The sequence below is a fragment of the Lolium rigidum genome, chromosome 7 (genome assembly GCF_022539505.1).
Source record: "Lolium rigidum isolate FL_2022 chromosome 7, APGP_CSIRO_Lrig_0.1, whole genome shotgun sequence".
NCBI lineage: Eukaryota > Viridiplantae > Streptophyta > Magnoliopsida > Poales > Poaceae > Lolium > Lolium rigidum.
The window spans coordinates 32385156-32405122 of record NC_061514.1 but is presented as its reverse complement, the minus strand read 5'-3'; the positions used below and the strand labels follow the sequence as shown (position 1 = coordinate 32405122).

General features: G+C 45.6%; 3 protein-coding genes across 3 annotated transcripts in view; 2 read left to right on the top strand and 1 right to left on the bottom strand.

Annotated features, from left to right (window-relative positions):
• LOC124671138 (peroxisome biogenesis protein 22-like) overlaps positions 1-435 on the top strand; it is a 2745-nt gene extending 2310 nt beyond the window's left edge. Inside the window, exon 6 of the mRNA XM_047207559.1 lies at positions 347-435. Within this exon, the coding sequence (XP_047063515.1) occupies positions 347-435 (89 nt within the window). The remainder of the gene's footprint in view (positions 1-346) is intronic.
• Positions 436-1595: 1160 nt separating this feature from the next.
• On the bottom strand, positions 1596-3691 carry LOC124671137 (tubby-like F-box protein 7). Its single transcript, XM_047207558.1, has 4 exons — positions 3638-3691; positions 2592-2682; positions 2315-2447; positions 1596-2205 (listed from the first exon to the last, which is right to left on the bottom strand). The coding sequence occupies exons 1-4, from the start codon at positions 3689-3691 to the stop codon at positions 1596-1598; spliced, it is 888 nt and encodes a 295-aa protein (XP_047063514.1).
• A 3778-nt stretch (positions 3692-7469) lies between these two features.
• Positions 7470-11732, top strand: LOC124675569 (uncharacterized protein At2g24330-like; the record flags this gene model as incomplete). The annotated part of the gene is given in 5 exon segments (XM_047211646.1): positions 7470-7703; positions 9846-9990; positions 10286-10395; positions 10557-10959; positions 11042-11732. Coding segments are annotated over 5 exon segments (1260 nt in total), but the record flags the coding sequence as incomplete, so codon positions are not given.
• Positions 11733-19967: the final 8235 nt, after the last annotated feature.

Below are 19967 nucleotides of genomic sequence, written 5' to 3'. Positions count from 1 at the left end.
TTCGCAGCTAGTAGGACTTAATTTGACAGGAAGGCCAACTTGAATTGGGTCTTTCATGTACACACCCTCGCGCGCTTACCTATGGGCATGCCATCTTCATTTCTTTGCATGTAAATCAGCGTGTCATTTGCAATGCCACATTGTGAATTGTAGGCACATCTTCGTGTGTGAAGCAGAAATCTGTGTTGAAAGTCGTTTTGATTGATATGTATTTTTGGTATATCTGACATCTGAATCTTAGCTTCGCATTGCTCTAAAAGGTCACTAGTATCTTGGCCTCTCAATTTATCACAACATTGTTATACATCATGCAACTGACTTTGTTCTCTTTTGTTTTTCAATGCAGTTGGAGTAATAGGTCCAGACGTTATAGCTTCAGCAGTAACCTGGAGCGACAAAGTGGCAGCTAGCCAGCTACTGAGCTACATGTTCTGACAGCTGCCTTTGAAGTCGTAGAACATGCTCAACATATCTTTTTATCTTGGAGACTTGGAGCCTTTTGTGGTTTGTAGCTGCTTAGAATGCAGGCACCATGATATTAAATTGCTCAGTTCAAGTTATTTTCTGTTTAATCTATATTTCAAAAACCTCAGATGGAACATGAGCTACATGTAGCCTGTTTTTTAAATTTAAAACCTCCTTTTTTCAGTTCAATTTTTTTATAGAAAAAAGGAAGTACATATGGATGTTTGTACGCATCAAGTTTCATCGGATTATGTGTCCATATACTCTACAAAAATGAAAAATATGGAGTTCAAAAATGGTTTTTTTAATGGAAAATTAGATCATCGTTTTTGTCATTTTCGTGTAGCCAAAGAACATATTGTTTGACGCAGGTATTTCAAAATGTTTTTAAATTTTTTTAACACAGTCAATTCAATCTGAGGTGCGATATTTCGAAAATCTCAGATGGAAGCTGAGCTATATGCAGCCTGCTTTAAAAAAATTGAGAACCTCTTTTTTTCACTTCAAAACAATATGAAGTACATCATATCTGATTCTTTCTACGCAAACAGGGATGCTTTCTATACAAAGTTGTACTGTCCTTAGTTTCTTCAGCTGATTCTTCATCCCCTCCTCGTCCTTAGATACTCAAGTTGCCCTCAAATAAAAACAAGCTATGAATCGGCTTCTGCTGGTTATTAGCTCAGACACCTGTTTCTCTAACCGTATGCCAGGAAACGTGATTTATGTTACTCGTTCAACGCAAGTTTCAGTGAACAGACTATTCATTATCTCCAATCAATGAACATCTTCTTAGGACTTACATGGAAAATTTCTTGCACTAGTAGCAAATTTTCATGTGAACTGTGATAGGTTTCTTACATCGCTGAAGAAGATGCACGAAGAAGCAGATACCAAATCACATCAGTCAATAGCTTGGCCAAATAAATACATAATATAATGCTGACAGATTCAGCAGATCTGGAAAACTCGACCGTGAAATATAACATTGAGCTGAATATCTTCACATTTCATATCATACATAGCCCACGACAATCACAACATAACCCAAGCTTCCCCATCTTGTCTCTCTAACCAGATATATATATCTTCACCCCGAACTTCAAAAAAAGAAGCTTACCTCACCCTTTTTATGCATTTGCAACTTTGGTGTCGAAGTTGGTCAAGCAGATGGCAAAAGCCTGAAAGGCCGACAGCGGGTGCCGGTAGTCCATCGTGAAGGTATCCTTGGAGACTCTACCAAATTGCAGGATCACAGTGTCGTGGTTGTATGATGAAGATGACGGACTGGCAGGAAGGGGCTGTGCAGAAGCCGCCGTTCCTGTAGCTGCTGGCGTCGGGGCAGCTATCAGCTGGAAGTTTTTGACAGAGGCCACCGTGACCCGCCCATGGAAGTTGAGGCACCAGCACTGCTGCTGGATGTGCCACCTTGGTTCTTTGTTTCTAAGAACCAAGAGCATCTCCTCCTTGTCCCCAGCACCATCACCGTCTTGCGGCCCAAACTCTACTGCTGATGTTGGGATGGACTGCATAGTGCATTGCATCTGCCTTGGCCCACGGGCGCCCAACACATTATAGTCATACTTCACCTCAGCAATGGGGTAGCTACCCATCGAAACTTTTGGGGAAACTTTCCTTGAGGAGAATCGCCGACAGTTCCGTTCATGTGTGCGAAGTGTCGGAGCATTGTATGGCGGCTGTGTGTCATATATGATAAATTTGCGGTGAAAGAAATCTGATCTGTGGTACCCTCATGTGTATTAGATTTGTATCCATATAACTCTGACAACGTCATCCAAGTAACAGTTTACAGTGGTAGTAAATGAAGATTGCAGCCAATGAGACTTACCTCAACATTCCAATGTAGCCACTACCTGATTGGGAAATATTTTTAGAATCCATAGAAATGGTGTAGCCATTGTAGGTCATGTGTCGAATCCTTTTAGCTGATAGTAGGAACTTCCCATTATCATCGAGCATAGCTGCAAGATGCAATCAAAACATGCTTTCATTTTCTTTAATTTCCGATTTATGTGTGGCATGAGCATATCTATTAGATAATTATGCTAGCTAAAACTTCTGCTAGGAGCACAATGGTAAATAGCGTCGCAATTAAATTAACATACCAGAGATCGAAAAGGACATGTAGAGATGATAAGTTTGCTTTGACTTGTCCCTTTTTATGAAACATTGGATTAATCCATCTCGAGGTCCAGGCTGTACATGAGAAATTGACCCAAGTGTTAAGAGGTAATGAAGTACTAGCATATCTCTACCAGAAAAACGTAGATAGCTTAATGAAAATATAGGGACACATTTTAATAGAATACAAACCAATTCCAAGCTTTAGTATATTAAAAGGATAAAATGGTAGGGTAAATGAAAAATTAACATGGTTTAGATGCCACATGTAAACTTAGCTTCACTTCCTACTAGAAATGCACTGCGGTTTAGAATGCTAGAGTATGGAGTATCCAGTGACATAGTGGATGAGTACATCCGCATGAGCGAGTCTGGTTGCCTTGAGGCATTGGATTTGGCACTCGTTCTTTGGCATGGCAGGCTCAAACAATGACATTAGTGTACTTCAGTGATCCCCGGTGTTCACTTGCCTTGCTGAAGGTTGTCATCGTGGTGAATCAACAGATGTCATGGGATGGCTTAAGTTGGTGCCGATGTGCACCGAGCGAACCGGGGGAGGGGAGGATGAAGATCAAACTCACTCAAGAACACATAGGAACACACACGATATACCCAGTTTCAGGGCCCTCGTGAGGAGGTAAGACCCCTGCTCCTACATGTCTGTACTATGAGATCTCAACAAGGAGCTATAATGGTGTTTTCCTCTGCACTTTGCCAAAGGTAGAAGATGAACTAGAGGGAGAAGCCCTAATAGAGATGAAGCTCTGAACTATGGAACCCTAGAATCACACTCTCTCGTGCAAGGGAGCTGCCCCTCTCCTTATATAGGGTAAAGGAGGCTTACAAGAGAAGGAACTAGGAGGGAATCTATGCCTACATAAGCTACCTTTATAAAGTTGCTTTGGCTCAGGCCGTGATGTCCTCGCCTGCAGCCCTTGTCTGATGACCCTTCTTGTTCGGCCTACGGTTGTTTCTTCGTCAGCGACCTGCTTTGGCCTCAGGGCTTTGTCATAAAGCTGATCTTGCTTACCTCCTCAATGTCCTGTGGCACCAGGAGGGAATCTTTGACCATGGTGCCGGACATGTAACCGTTGTGCTCATGTCGTACCCACGACGGCTTTGCCCGGAGTAAACCGGGACTTCATCTTTGGTTCCTCCGAGACTTTGGTTTCCTATTGATGTTTCCGGCTTAACATTCGCCGGTACCTCTTCTTCTGGCATACCCTTTCCGGTATACCGAATCATACAAGCCAAGTGACCTTTTAATCCGGTCGCCCTATCCTTTGAGATACACTCTTATCCGGATTAACCCCTAAACCGGTTTATAGCTACTTTACTTAGGCACATTTGCCATACTCTCGACCTACCGGGGGTCATCCCCCGACAAAGGTCATGCTCCACAGGTCCACTATGAGGTCAATGGTCACCTCTATGACAAAGTGTACTATTTAACTGATGGTATCTATCCTCAAATGGTCCACACTTGTGAAGACAATCCAGCGTACCTCAGAACGAGAAAGAGAGTAGGTTTGCTAATTAAAGCAAGAGGCATATAGGAAGGATGTGGAGCAGTCATTTGGTGTGCTGCACTCTTGTTAGGCTATAGTTCGACACCTTGCTAGGACATGGAGCCATCCGACGATGTGGGAGGCCATGACTGCTTGCGTAATCATGCGCAACATGATCATTGAGGAGGAGCACGACAATAACTTGTTTGACCAAGGCCGGCAATACCAACGTGAGAATGTTGCGACCGAGTCCGGACCACCGACATACTTGGTAGATTTGCAGGATGCACAACATGAAATGCGTGACAAAGCAACTCACCTCCGGTGTTAGAAATAAGCACTCCAGCACTAACACGGCGTAGTGCGCTCATACTTCTGTCGTATATGCGTAGTATACGTGTGTTTTAGTATGAGTCTAATTAAACCGGATATGTGTAACCGGGTTGGCGTCGTGTTGGGTGCAGGTCTATGCTGAGTTGGGCGCCAGGTGCATACCGAGTAGGAGTCAGGTTGCCTAGTATTTATACATGTAACCAGACCTTGTAAAGCACCACCGTGGAGAGTAATACAAGTTGCAAGGCTCGATAGGAGCCTCTGGCCAAAGATTGTTTTCGTGTGTGCGTGTGTTGTTGCTAGAAGCTAGCTTCTGATACGTACGTGACTCTAAGAGCATCTTCAGTCGCGTCCCCCAAAGGGATTTGGGGCGCGCCGGACAGAAAATACGTTCCAGTCGCGTCCCCCAAAGCCCATTTTTGTCCGACGCGTCCCGATACGGTGTCCGGCGCCCCGAGCCCGTCCCCGTCCCACAGGGGACGCACCGGGGACGCCGGACACAACGAAAAGCGAGGCGGGCTCCCACATGTCGGCGACTATTTGCATAAATCGTTGGTTCGCGCCTCTTTTCTCGTCGCTCCTTCTTTCCCGCGCCTCCCACCCCACCGCCACCGCTGGATTTCCCGGCCGTTTGGGCGTCTGATCTCTGTTGAGTCAGCACCGTTGTCGCGGCTGGGGCTCCCGCCGGTCGTGGCGCCGCCGCTGCGTCACCAGCGCGTCCCAGAACGCGCCGTCAAATCCGCCCCACCTCCGCGCACAGAAGGCTACTATGAGATCAATGGCCACCAATATACCAAAGGATATTATCTAGCCGATGGTATATATCCAAAATGGGCCACTTTTGTCAAAACAATCTCGAATCCATCAGGTCTGAAGAATTCCCACTTTGCTACACGACAGGAGGCTTGCGGGGAAGGATGTCGAGCGGGCATTTGGTGTGCTTCAAGCATAATTTGCCATTGTCCGGCACTCGCTCTAAGCTGGTCTCACGGCCAAATGTGGGAGGTGATGCGAGCTTGTGTGATCATGCACAACATGATCATCGAGGATGACCGCAAGAATCATGTTAGGTCACATGTTGGTCCCTATGAGTGTCAAGGCCCTCTTGCGGAGGTTGATCATGAGTTGCCCGTGCATTTTGCCGATTTTCTCGCCATGCACGCAGAGATCCATGACAAGCAATGTGCATGAGCAACTTCAAGCTGATCTCGTTGAGCATTTGTGGAGGATCAAAGGAAATACTCGTGGCACCTTGATGTAGCATCTAGCCCTATTTATTATATTTGATTACTTGTTTTATTGTTTGTTGTAATTTAATTTGAAAAAAATCCTCGCAAACATTTTTATTCATATGCTACATTTGATAAATGGTTTATGTGTTAAAAAAAGTAATTTAAATGTTTGGGGGGCGGCGTTTGGGGGACGCGGCTGGGGAGCGACGTCCCCCAAAGGCGGCACGAACAAAACACGTCCCCCAAACGCTCGATCCGGCGCGGTTTGGGGGACGGTTTGGGGGACGCGACTGGAGATGCTCTAATCGGTTGGCTAGCTAGTTTGTTTGTCTTGGTGTGCAGGTCAGCGGATTAGGCGGATACGTGCGCATCTCGCCGGAGATCGCTTCGTCGTCTACGTCGGAAAGTACTCGACGTACAGGGCTGTGTTTGGTATCAGATCGGTGAGAGTACTGCCGAGTCTGGGTCAACATCCGGATCCAAAAGGATTTAGTGTAACATTTGTGGACTCATCTTGGAAACAACTAGTCACGTTGTATTTATTTGATTTTCATTCCAACGGTTGTCATTTGTGTAATAAAGTATGTCCTATGTCCTATGACTTTGTATTTGTTTTATAAAATTTGATGCTAAGATTGTGTGGAATCATATCGGAATCGAATATGAATTTATTTGTACCTTATTCAAAATCTAAAGAAATACGCAAATTAGGTAAAGAATACCTAAAAATGTGCGGCCGCAAACATTTGTTTGCCGCCGTTGGGATCGCTGCCACCCGCCGACGGACTGCGGTTTTTTCCTTGCCCACAGACCGCCGTATACAGATTAAATTATGGCCCGTTTTGCAGGTGGCCTTTAGAGATGGCCTAAGGAGAAGGCCCATCAGACACTTATGCACGAAGGAATTAACTTTGGTAAGTCAATTTCAGACGCTTATAGACGAAGGAAGTTGTAGACAACCAGATGAACACATACGGGGTCCTAAACTTTATTAAGACAACGACATGACCACAAGGATACACGAGATTGAGTGTAGATTTGAGTCCATTTGAAAACCAATCATGTGCATTTAAATTTGAATTTGAATTTGGTGGGCAACATGGCCAGATATTCCGACAAACTGGCAGCCCTGCCGAGGAGGACCATCAACCGATCAGATAGGTCATCCCTGGCACTCGTCTTCCATGGACCAAGTCCACGGAAGATGAGAACCAACCTGAGGTTGGGTGGTTAGGAGGGTGGTTGTACCCCCAGCCCACCAGAGTTCAAACCCTAGGTTTGACATCTGTGTGTCTCATAAAGGCGGAATATTCATTCAGTGGGAGGCGACGTTCCCGTCGACGAGCGAGGCGCCTCGTGGTGACTTCGTCAATTTCAAGATCCAATCCGCCGTCTCAGTCTTCCGGAGGTGCTCATAGGGGTAGGGGTGTGCGTGTGTGCGTTCATAGGGGTGAGTGTATGCGCGTGTATGTGAGCGTCTGCGTTTGTACTGTGTTTCTAAAAAAAAAAGTCCACGGAAGATCATAGTCCTCCTAATCCATGGCGCGGCGCACCCACTGCGCATGAACCGCGTCCACCCAAATAATAATAAACAAACGAATTATGGCCTAACCACACGACCGCTGTCGAAAGGAAAAGAGGCAACACGTACGCACCTCACCACGACGCCTTCTTGGGTCGCGGGATTCCTCTCCGGCGAAGCAAATCCTTCCTCGCGGCGGCGACTCTGCATCTCCCTTCCCGATCGATCCGATCCCGGCGGGGCATGGCCGACGGGGACGCGACGACGGCGACGCCGCGGTCGCCGCCGGGCCCGCCGGAGACGCCGTCCGCGCAGAAGCGGAGGCAGCGCGGGCTCGTGTCGCGGGTGTGGAAGGGCATCTTCGGCGGCCGCGAGGACGTCGAGAAGCTGCTGCAGGCGCTCGCCAAGGAGGAGGACGCGCTCCGCTCCCGCGTCCACCGCCGCGCCCGCGCCTCCCGCCAGAACGCCCACAACGTCCTCGCCCTCGCATCCGCGCTCGAGGTACCTGTCCCGCTCCCGATCTCGCTCTGTTATAGCATGTTTCAATGACAGGAAATGTTATAGCACGTTTGTTGTTAGCGAACAAATTAATCGGTCCGTACGCGATCCTGTGCCAGGGATGGGTGGGGATTTTTGTGTAATCTGTACAATTTAGTGATCGGCCGTCCCGTCACAGGCGTAGCATGCTCTGGAATTTTGCTGTGTATCTCCCATTCTGATTGGCTGTTGCTACCTTTGCTTGCATTCTGCAGCTTCCAGGTGCAGCAATTAGCTTCTCTAGCGGTTAGCAATTTGTGTAAATCTCGTGCTTGTAGCGCGCAAGTTCTTCATCTAAAGCGTACCATGTTGTCAAATTTGTTATCATCCTTTCAGTCAGGGGCATAGGATGTTGTGAATTTCTGACCATCCTTTCAGTCAGAGGCGTAGCATGTTGTGGTCTTGTGGGATTGCGCTGTGATCCCCGTTCTGGTTGGCGCTGTCGCTACCGTTGCATTGCATGATCCAGCTTCCAGGGGCTACACTTAGCTTCTCCAGCAATTCACCTTCTTCGATGGTTGCAAATGGTTGTGGGTTGTTTGTAGCGGCCAAATTAAACGCGTGTTAGGTAGAAGGGAGGATTGAAGTATGCGCTATAGTGCAAACCTTGTGTTCAGTTTTTTAGAAGGGTTTCCAATTTGTGGTCGATTGTTTCATCAGAGAGGTAGCATGTTGTTGCATTGTGCTGTACTGTTGTGCAGTTTACGTTGCTGTGACTGATCCATTGCTCAAGCTTCAAGGGGCGCGATTAGATTTGGTTTGTCAAGATTAAGAAGAGTGCCCTACTCATGGATCCTCTCCCACCGATCCCACGAAACCATAGGACAGTTTTCCAATTAAAGTCAACAGCCACAGAAGTGCCCTAGTCCACGCAGCAACCAAAACAAGCCTCGGGGATGGCACCTAACTCCTCTTTTGGTCTGACAGATGGAAATCTGGACAGAGCATCACGGATCTTGCGCCTGCTGTCCTCGCAGCTGTGAACCCCCGAGTTGTCAAGCAACAGAACGTCACGACCGCCCTTTCCTAGAACGCTTGGGTCATATGGGGCACCCTTTCTGTTGAAGGAATCACTCAATTCCTCCGTCTAGTCGACATCATCGCAGCTCAGGAAGTTATGCCCGGCTCAGAGGATGAGATCACCTGAAGCCTCTCTGCCTCAGTAACTTACACAACCAAGTCTGCATATTGTGCACTCTTCCAAGGCACGGCAAGATCCCCGCACTACGCTCAATCTGGGACGGCTGGGCGCCCCTGAAGTGCAAAGTTTTCATCTGGTTGGCAACCCTCGATCGATGCTGGACTCAACAATGACGCAGACAAAGTTGTCAGAATCGTGATTATGAGTCGGATCGGAACCTCTATGGTAGGATCGCAAACCATAGGATCTTAAATTTTAAAATCGTAAAATCTTAGATTCTACTTAGCAGAATCCTTGAATCATTTTACTTAATTTGGATCGTAAAGTCGTAGAATCTCATAGTAGAGTCACGATTCTGACAACTATGACGCAGACACAGTCTAGCCGATGATGACACATGCGCCCTTGGCATGTCTTCCTCACCCAGCTCAACCTCCAAGCCTGCATGCCACTGACGTGGAATTCAACCTCCGGTTTGATACTGCCGCTAACAACACATAACCAACGATTCAGAAAGGCGTAAAATCAATCATTCTTCTCACACTATGGAGGATGTGGAAAACCGCAACGATGCTATCATCAAAAACATCAACCCCAGTTGGCAGGACTTGGTACTATCAATCCTCAAAGAAGTCAGACTGTGGATATGACCGCCGTTGTCAAGGCACTTTGTCAGCTAACCCTCCATGCTAGACCCCCAGATGCGCGTGTAGTCTAGGTGTGGCAGGCTAACAAATGTTAGCCTTGTACGGGTTTTTTCTTCTTCTTTTGTCCTCTCTGTTTTCCATTTTTAGATTTGCTACAATACCTGTACCCTCCTATCTCTTGATGGTTTTCTTCTAATATACAAAGGCACGCACTTTGGCGTGTGTTTGAGAAAAAAAAGGTAGGATTCGTTATCTGTTTGTAACCAGAAGGTCAGCTGTGTCAGTGATGGGGTTATATATTTTTTTTTCCTGGAACAGATTGCGGCTGTTGGATATGCGATTATGACCACGAGATCTCCAGACATCAGCTGGCAGATGAGGGCAGCCCGGGTGCTGCCCATGTTCTTGGTTCCTGCTTTAGCTGCTCTCATATATTCAGCTATTTCAAGCATTACGAAGTGGCGTAAGTATAATTGCATCTGCATACCTGTTTTCCATCTGTGTTGTTTGTTGCAGATATGAATATGACATTAGGTTCTCATTATCATTTCTCTTGACTGAAGTTAGCATAAGAATTAGTTTTTCATGTTTGGTCAAAACCATTTCAACTGTCTCGTTGTTTAGATTAAATTGTGGCTTAATAAATTACTTTCTAAAACAGCTTAAGTCAACTGCCACGATCATTTACCTGATAATTGCTGCAGCTAATATAGCTAACCTTTCATGTTTAAACTGATGTTCGTTACTCTGTCTTGCAGTTGATAATAGAGACCAACATACTCTTGAAAAGCTTCGTGCTGAAAGGCAGGCCAAAATTGATGAGTTGAAAGAGAGAACAAATTACTACACTACCCAGCAACTTATACAGGTGGTTGCCCTATATTTTCATCATTGCATTATCGTCTAGTTGTGTTATTTATATATGCAGGGTTGTATTGGTTAGTAACTGTATGAAAGAAACCTGTGTTATATTCTTTATGAAACAGTACATATTTTACATGTTACTCATGTTTCGCTTTTGCGATATAGAGATATGATCTCGACCCTGCTGCAAAGGCCGCTGCTGCAAGTGTTTTGGCATCTAAGCTGGGTGCGGATTCTGGATTGAGAATCTTCTTGGGAGATGAATCAAACATGGATGGAAGTAAAAGTAACGATCAGCACGGACAAACCTCTGGTCTGAGGCAAAGAAAAGCAGCCCACTCAGGTCATGGCTCTGCTGGACAGACACACGCCTCGGAGCCATCAGACGGGTCAAGTATATACGATGGTAACGAAAGCCCGACTAGTTCAGATCGGAGGACTGTCGAGCACTTCAGAGGGCATGCTGGCAATGATGGGGGGTGGCTTGCACGGGCGGCTGCTCTGCTTGTAGGCGAGGATCCAACACAGTGCTTTGCACTAATATGTGGCAACTGCCATATGCACAACGGTAGTTAACTCAATAACTGTGTTTTCTATATGTAGATCATACTGGTCATGTTCTCTGAACTAAGACAATTTCAACCATGCAGGTCTCGCGAGGAAAGAGGACTTCTCGTTCATCACGTATTACTGTCCTCACTGCAATGCTCTCAATGGATCACGGCAACAGGAGGACATGGTGCCTAACTCTGGCAAGGAGACTCCTACCGATCGGTCCTATGGTAACAGTGCCCAACCCAGCGCTAGCCATGCGGACTCAGGGCTCAGCAGTCCTGTTGCGAGGAACTTGCCGACTGTCGAAGAGCTGCCTGCAGAAGATCCTTCTGCAAGTGACTTAACAACTGCTGAAAAACCACGAGCAGATAGTCCTGCTGCAAATAACTTACCACCTGCTGTTGAAATTCCACACGATGAAGATACCGGGGAGAAGGCAACCAGTGATCAACCTGCCAGTTGAATCTTCTTATTTGTTGTAAAGGAATGTACTCGTCAGTTCATTGCCTTTGTGCAATGGCACGTCAGAGCTTTTGACGCAGATTTTTGTGCCTGCCTAGCTTATAGATGTGGATTATTGGCGTGTTCTGCTTGGATAGTTCCATTGGGGGTACTGCTAGGGTGCCACTAGTTTGATGTGTACATGTCCAGGCATCTTCAATGGTGGTTTGCTCCCTTTTTGTTTACCCTTTTTCTTGACTGTATAGTTTTCTTTCTTTTGAAAGTTGTATCCTACACATTTTGTAATACCAATCGTCAATGTGCAGTATCGATTTCTCTTTATTATGTATATATATGTTAGGTCTGGAATATGCACTATCATAGTACTGCTGCCAATGTCATATTTCATCGATTTTGTTTTGTTTTGTTTTGCTTTGCTTTGCTTCGGGCAACAATTCCAATTCCTGTTGAGATAGTGGCTTCAAATAATTTATGCCAGTGGTACACAATTCCTCACACATGTGGTCTGTATTTTGTTTTTTTGAGGGTGACCTGTAGTAGTGTAGTCTGTAGAGTCCGCTTACCCGGATGTGGTTGGGGTTTGCTCTATTGGATTTGAGCCCACAACATTTGAGTCTTTGTTAGAACGGCCCATATCATTGGATGACATTCCTTTTCCGTTTCAAAAGAATTTCTGCACACGGCACGCGGAATCGTAGGCCAGAAATGATCTTAATCCGACAGAAGTAGTATCGAAGAAAATGATCTGAATCCTACGGCAACATTATGAATCATAGACTACTAGCTTTGCTTTTTATCCATGCATCTACAAGTTGAAGAAAACATTGAATAGACAAGTCAGATTCCCTAGCGGTTTGCGAAATACTCTATACAATGCCCTCGGCACAAACAGTTGGCGACCCGAATTATTGCGAGGAGGAAAAAGACCGCGGGAATCAGATCAAGCTTTGGAGTCAACGTGATTGTCTGATTGGTCGATCAATTGAATCGCCCCAGCTATCTGGCGAACAATGGAATGTCATGGCTCTGACTAAAAAAAGAAGAACGCTGTAGCATTGGAGTATAATCGCTACGTACAGATGTATATATTCCCCCACTCCGAAGCGACCCAGCAACATTTTACAATCAATTTCTTCCATCTGCAAACTGTATAGCCGGACACCATATTGGCTGCTTTTCGAGCTCGTTTTGGGTCATGGAAGAATAAGAATTCGTGGCATGATCGCACCCGGTGGTTACAGCAGCCAGCCTTGATGTAGCAGCAAAGGCGAATCCGGGAGAAGAGGGAATTGTTTCCGTGCAATGTTGACAAGAATGGTGTGCAACTGTGCATGGTCCAAGCATACAGCAACAAATGGTCCGTCCATGGCAAATAGGGCAACGAGCCGAACTGAAATCCCGATCGACGCCGATCGACACGGCCAAAAACATGCAGAAGAAACGTATGGACGTGGTGTGGGTGGTCAGTGGTAGAACAAGCCAAACGGCACTCTATTTTCGTGTCCAGAGACCACTCGCCCTACCTGGTTCTCCTGTCTCGTCTGCGGTACTGCGCGGTTTCAGTTCCCTGTAGACGCCGTCAGCAGGCCGGTGCCCGGCCAGAGCGTAGGGCGCCCGGCAGGACAGCATTTTTTTCTTTTCGTGAATGGCAGGGCAGCATCTTCAACAGGTCTAGACAAAAAGCTGGCAAGTTAAATAAGTGCTTGTTTGAGCGATTTGTTTAAGCTCGGCTCGTTTTTGTTAAGAAGCCGAGCTGAGCATCATTTTTTTATCGTTAAGGTTAGCGAGCTAAACAATCGAGCTAAACTATGGTCGTGGGCTACTCGTTAAGATCGGTAACAAGCTAGGTTTCACCAGTTTTGATCGTCAGTTCATTTAGTTATCTCAAATCTTTGGCACGATGGGTTCAAGCAAATAGTGCTCTTTAACCGTGCTTGAAACTCTTTCAGTAAGATCCAAAAACCTATGTTTGCGCTCTTTCTCGCCAGGCAATGCATGCATGTTTGCTTTGCATTGCCTAATCCTAATGTTAAGTAAATAACATACATGTTACTTAGCTACATGTGCATGTATATCTTATCGTACTAGTATGAATACTGATGAGGTACATATGTATGGTTAGCAATATGCGCATGTCTACTCCTTAACGATCTTTAACGAGATGCTCGCAAGAACATAACGAGTCAAGCCAAACGATAATTTCAGCTCGTTATTCTTAACGAGCTTAACGATTAACGATCACGATCTTAATGAGCCGAGCCTTAACAATCCGAGCAACTCATTAGTCCACCCCTAATCTTCAACGTCCTGGTACAAGACATGAGTACCCAGCAGCCCGATGTAAATAGACCAACATATTCACGGTGGTCTATTTTCAACTCAAATTTGGGATGTAAATACGTCATCTCACATGGATCGTCGCAGACATGCCACGGACCCCGTGTCATAAGGCTATGGCCGTGGGAGCCAGCAGCCTCCATCAACCTCGGCGCCGAGTAGGCGGCAACATCGCAAACCATAGACAGCTAAGGTTTATTTTATTTTTATTTTAAGTTTTTTAGTTTTATATTCACCCTGTGTAAATTTCATTTTATTATATATAAAATATTATTGGAAAATAATATGTGTTGGGTCGCCGTGGTGCTTCGACCCAAATAGAGAAGTGTTGTGAGATGGCCTATTTTATGTGCACGGCCCCACCCAAACATGCATTTTCATGTTCGAAATAGATCGGGTCGCTAGAGATGCCCTTATAACGAAACATACTTCATCAATTACATATTGCTTCGCATATAAGGGTTGATCAAACTTTAAACTTTGCAATAATTAACCAACTACGTATGATGAAATTTCAACATATACAACCACGACAGTTACTATGGACCAAAATACCAAATGGAGTACATAATATGAAATTGCTCTCTCCGTAACATTTTATTAGGCCTTCACACATTTTAAAAATGACTCTTACTTTGATCAAATAAATATAAAATATATGTCACAAAAGTTATAACATCGAAAGCTTCTTTGTAAACCCGGTGGCATAACCTTTATGGCATATATATCACATTTTGTTGACCTTGAACACGACATGATGCTTCCACCGCTTTAGAGAAGATCACGGTGGTAAGTGGTCGACCTTAAACACGACATGATGCTTCGGGTCATGATTGGTGCCACAGCATCTCCAGCGGCGCGACGCAAACGGACGCTAAGCGTCCATTTGTGTCCGCCGGGCCCGAAAATGCGTTTGGTACCACCTCCAGCGGAGCGACGCATAGTGATCGGGCCATCAGCAGCGACTCAAACCTGGCCCAAATATGCGTCTCCGCGGACGCTACGCGGACACGCAAAGTGTCCGCTCGCGTCTGGTGGACGTTTTGTCTGGCCCGCCTAACAGTGACCCAGCATCGATGCGTCTTCTCCGCCAGTACTGGCGCCGAGGCGTCGCTTCGGCAGTCTGCGGCCGCGTAAATGGCAATGCCTCGCGTGGCGCGCGGCCGTCGGCTACCTCTGTGCACGAAGTAATGCCGATGTCACGCGTGGCGCGGCCCTCGCCCTGCCTCCGATCTATATAAACAGGGGCGCGAGCATCTCATCTCCTCCCTACTAAACCCTAGCCGCCGCACAACCTCCACCGTAGCGCCGCTGCCGCTCAGACTCCGCCGCAGCCACCATGAGCAGCGCCGGCCGCGGCCAGGCTGCCGCGCCTCCACCTCCCCCGGCCTCGAGCTCCGACGAGCAGTTCGACTCCGACGACAACACCGACCTCCTCCACCCGGTCAGGGACGCCGCGGCTCTGGATGAAGCGGAGAAGGAAGCAGAGGAGGAGCGGGAGGCCCATGCGGCGGTCGATGCCGAGTTGGAACAGCGCAGGGTGGCGGCCGCCGCTGCCGCGGAGGACTCCGACTCCGACATATCATGGTCTTCCGATAACCCTGATGCGCCTACCCCGGAGGAGAGGGCGGCGGAGCAGAGAGCTATAGTCGAGTCCTTCGAGATGCTTAAGGACGACGCCGCTAACGCGAGGTTGCAGCAGAGCTTGGAAGAGGACGCGGCAGCGCACCGAACCATAGCGGCCGCACGGGAGGCGGCGGAGAAGCAGGCGAGGGAGTGACGCAACGACGGGACCAACCCGTCAGGCATCAAGTAGTATTTTAGGTTACTTTGTATAGTTTCTGTGCTATCAAATGATCTAGTATATTTGCTTTCAAATATGTTGCAAATCTTAAAATGGATCGCCCGGTGGATGCACACCTAGACGCAAACGGACGCGCGAACAAAATATATCCGCGGGACGACGCAACGAACGCTCACGACCACTTTTGGACATCCAAAATGCGTCGCGCCGTTGAAGATGCTCTTATAAAAAAGCTTACTAGATAGCCTCGTCGCACACTCATGCTTGCTCGATAATGCAATGATGATGCCGCGCAACGATCCCGCAACTATCTAGGCGTGAGGGTCGCTTCGGTCTTGTTTATTTGGGTGGAGATATTTGTGCTAGTACTTTGATCTCTTTTTCATTAGGTTTGATGCAAGCATGGGTCCGTCCGGTGTCACCTTTTTGTTGGCTTCACAGCTCTCACGTCATGCGGTGGTGGGAAGTCCTGTCTTTTTCAACAAATCTTATACAAAATGCTAGCCAATGATTATGTTGCTGGAGGTGGGTATACATATATATGTTCAGAAATCGCCAACTAATTTCGCATGAATTTTGTAAGGTTGAGGCCGTTCCTAACCTGGCAGAACTGTCCGCAGTACTGCACAAGCGGGTTGGCGGCATTATTTTCTGATTTCCACTGGACTTTGTTTGTACGCGTGCTTTCATACGATATGCTTAGTTGACTTAAACCTGCTAAGAACCATGCATGTGATGTGCTAGGCTAGACCTAAACCCTGAATACTAAACTGAGATGAACCATTGGATCTTACTCTAGATCGCAGGGGTTTAGCATTGCAGGTGGTCCTGGAACCATTGGATCCTACACTAGATAGCGTGTCCGGGGCAGCTGAGAGCGATGAACCAATACAAACATACAATAAGAAAAAGATAGCATAGATGACACACACATTGTAATTAGAAGCAATCTTTTTTTTTTTTGACAAAAAGGATGTTGCTTCGCATGCTTAACTTTGCTAGCACTACTTCCTGCCCAATCAGCGGCCTGTCTCTCAGCTCGCTGGATTGCTTGTTGCTCAGACTACCCACAATAAAAGTATCATAGGTAGTATCATGCATCTCATGCATAAAAAAAGTTTATGTGATATTGCAATTAAAGATGAGAGAGATGATTGTAAGTATCATAGGTAGATATTGTATCATAGCACGTACTACTAGAAAAATTAATCTCAAATACATCATGTACATAGATTTGTTGAGATTCTATAAATTAATTAACATAAGAAGACTATGATACTAATACATGATGTTATGCATTGTGGAAATAGTAATATGAAGTAGTATCATACGCATGATACTTCTATATATGATACAGATGGATGCACAAGCCTTGCGATAATAATACTGCTTCAATTCTGCAGATCGATGCAGGTGTAGGCCACGGCGCTCACTCAGCCAGATCATCAGCTTTCTTCTTTTCCACGCCGAGCCAGCCACCTCCGAGCCATCAGGAACCCCCCCCCCCGCGCTTATCCGTAGTCGACAGCGAGCAGCATTTGGCAGGTGATTAGTTCTAATCCTAAACTCGGTGACAAACCATGTGATTGTGAAACTGGAACCAATCGCACGTCGCTGTCACCTGTCGCTGTGTGGCCAGATGCGAGGTAAAGCTTCAGCCGATCAATTAGTTGTAACTAGGCTATAGTTAACTAGCGCTACGGCCTGCGGGGAGTGGAGTAATTAACTTGTCCCAGTTGCGATCTAGCGTGCGATTTGCGGTGTCTTCTCCCATCTTGTTTCCTAGGCTTTGTCTGCTTGCTGTCGATGCCAAACACTGTATCTGTTCCTCTCCTACAACACGCATGCTAAGGGTGGTTATTAAGCTCTAACAGTTCTCTAAAGAGTTGTTATAGGAAATCAATTGTTTGTCTAAAGAGCATACTAAAAAAGAACCCAAGATGCCTCCATTGGCCGGGAGAAAGAAGAAATCAGATCGAGAGACTGCTTTGACGAGGTTGCTTTCGCGACCAAGGACAAGGTTGTATGCCACGCCATGTGAAGGCAGCCCAACCGACGGCGTTGTAAACATACTAAGAGCAACTCCAATAATATAGCCGGTTGTTGGCTATAAGGAAGATGTCATATTATCTATAGCCAATTTGTAGTCAACGAGTACAATAGTTGGCTATAAGAATTTACTACCTCCATTTCAAGGAATAAGGCGCACGCGGATTCCTAGACGAACTTTGACCATAAAAATTAAGCAAAACAATCTTGATTATATTATATTTAATTAGTATCGTTGGATTCGTATTGAAAAGCACTTTTTAATGATACTAATTTCATATAAATAATCTTTATCTATTTGAAATAATTCTTGGTCAAACAAAAAACACGTAAAACGAGGGCACCTTATTCCTTCAAAACAGAGGTAATACTACTTTCTCAATAGATGATCCACCTTTCATTGAAACAACTTGCCTAGTAACACGTGCTAGAGCTAGCTCTTACATAAGAGCCCACTTACATTCTCTCTCCTCTTCTCTCTCCTCCAACAAGACATAAATATATTATTTTAATCCTTATAGTCAGCTGACTAGGACTTATTGTATCTGCTCTAATGCGGTCTGACACAAATGGACCGACGTTTGTGAACCGATCCATCACATACACAAATTTGTAGTTTGTCCTCCCGTGTCCATCGTGGAAGATCCCAAACAAATTTTTCGTGTTGACGGGTGGCGCTGTTCATCGGGGACGCTGCCATCAGCGACATCATCAATGCCACGGCCGCTTGGACTGTTGCGCCAGCATGAATGGAAGCCACATGTCCACTCCTTTTAAGGCGAATAGTTGCACCATTGCGACATTCGGAACATCTTATGTAGAAGTCAGGAGGCATCGCACCCCTTGCTTTTAGAAAATTAGTGAAGGAAAAAAAAATACGGCTTATAGTAGAAATATTCGAGCTTTTTACCCTCCCCGCCAAATCATGGGTTTTTCTGTTTTGCCCCTAGATTTTCTGGTAAGCTCGCCCAGCATGGTAGAGAGCAACATGGAGATCATGCGAAGGCAACGGACACCTTTCACTACAAGAAAACAAACCTTTCGTTCAAAGCTGTCTGTAGCATTAGTCTCGATCGTGTTTTCATCCGGGACTAATGTGAGCATTAGTCCCGCTTCAAACGGGTAGGACACCGAAAAGTTCTAGTCCCGGTTCGTAACGGGACCTTTAGACCCAGTTGGAGACACCAACCAGGACTAAAGGGTTTGCGGCGGGCTGCCACTGGTACGAAACATTTATTCCCGATTGGAAACACCAACCTGGACTAAAGACCTCGTGGATCTCCATTTTTAGCTTTGCAAAATACAAAAAAAATTGATAAAAATGTAAAAAATAAAATCCTTCGAGATGGCTATGTGCTATGTCATCTGGACCAAGAGAAATTAACAAACATGAATTTTGATTTTTTTTGCAAACTTGCTTCATGTATCTGTAAAACAGAATTTCTGGTTGCATACGAACTCGAAAAAAAAGTTTAATATATGAAAATGTATCTACGTGAAAATTAACATCCGAATTTACTTGGGTTTTCCCGGTTAGCCATTTTTTAGATTCTCAAACTGCCAAATGGAAGTATGAAAATTTTCAGGTTTTAGGTTTTGCAAAAAGAAAAATTTATTGTTACTTATTTATTTGAGATTTTTAGTATACCATTACTTTTGTTTATTAAAAAATATTTGAAATTCGAACAATAAAGAAGTGTGACATCGTGAACAATAAATTAATATGATTGATATGATACTATAGTGTGCGTGCAGAACATGTGAAAACGGGACGGAAGGAACTGATAAATTAAACGTGCTAGTGTTGGAGCAATCTGAGGATGGGTGACCGAGCGAAACATTTGATCACATGTGGAAAATTTGACTTGAGATTAAATGTAGCTAGAGACTATACTAGTTAAATAACTGAAATACTATTTTTTCTTTGAAAAAACAGAAAAAAATGAGGGAGTGGAAAAAATTAGAAAAAGAAACCCATAATTACAGAAACCCACCACAATTGCGGCTAGGGTTTCAAAAAACCACCACCTTTCATATTTTTGACAGAAAACCACCGGTTTGGTGTAACAGCGTGACAAATACCCACCACTTCGTGAAATGAGGACGGTTTAGCGGGTTAAGCACCAAATTGACAGATAGGGGCCATTGTCAGGCTGACGTAGCAAGTGTCGGAGATGACAGAAAACCACCACTTTACAGTACAGAGATGACAAAAACCACCACTTTACAGTACAGAGATGACAAAAACCACCACTTTACAGTACAGAGATGACAAAAACCACCACTTTACAGTACAATACAGAGATCTCCGACACTTGCCACGTCAGCCTAACAGTGGGCCCCACCTGTCAATTTGGTGCTTAACCCGC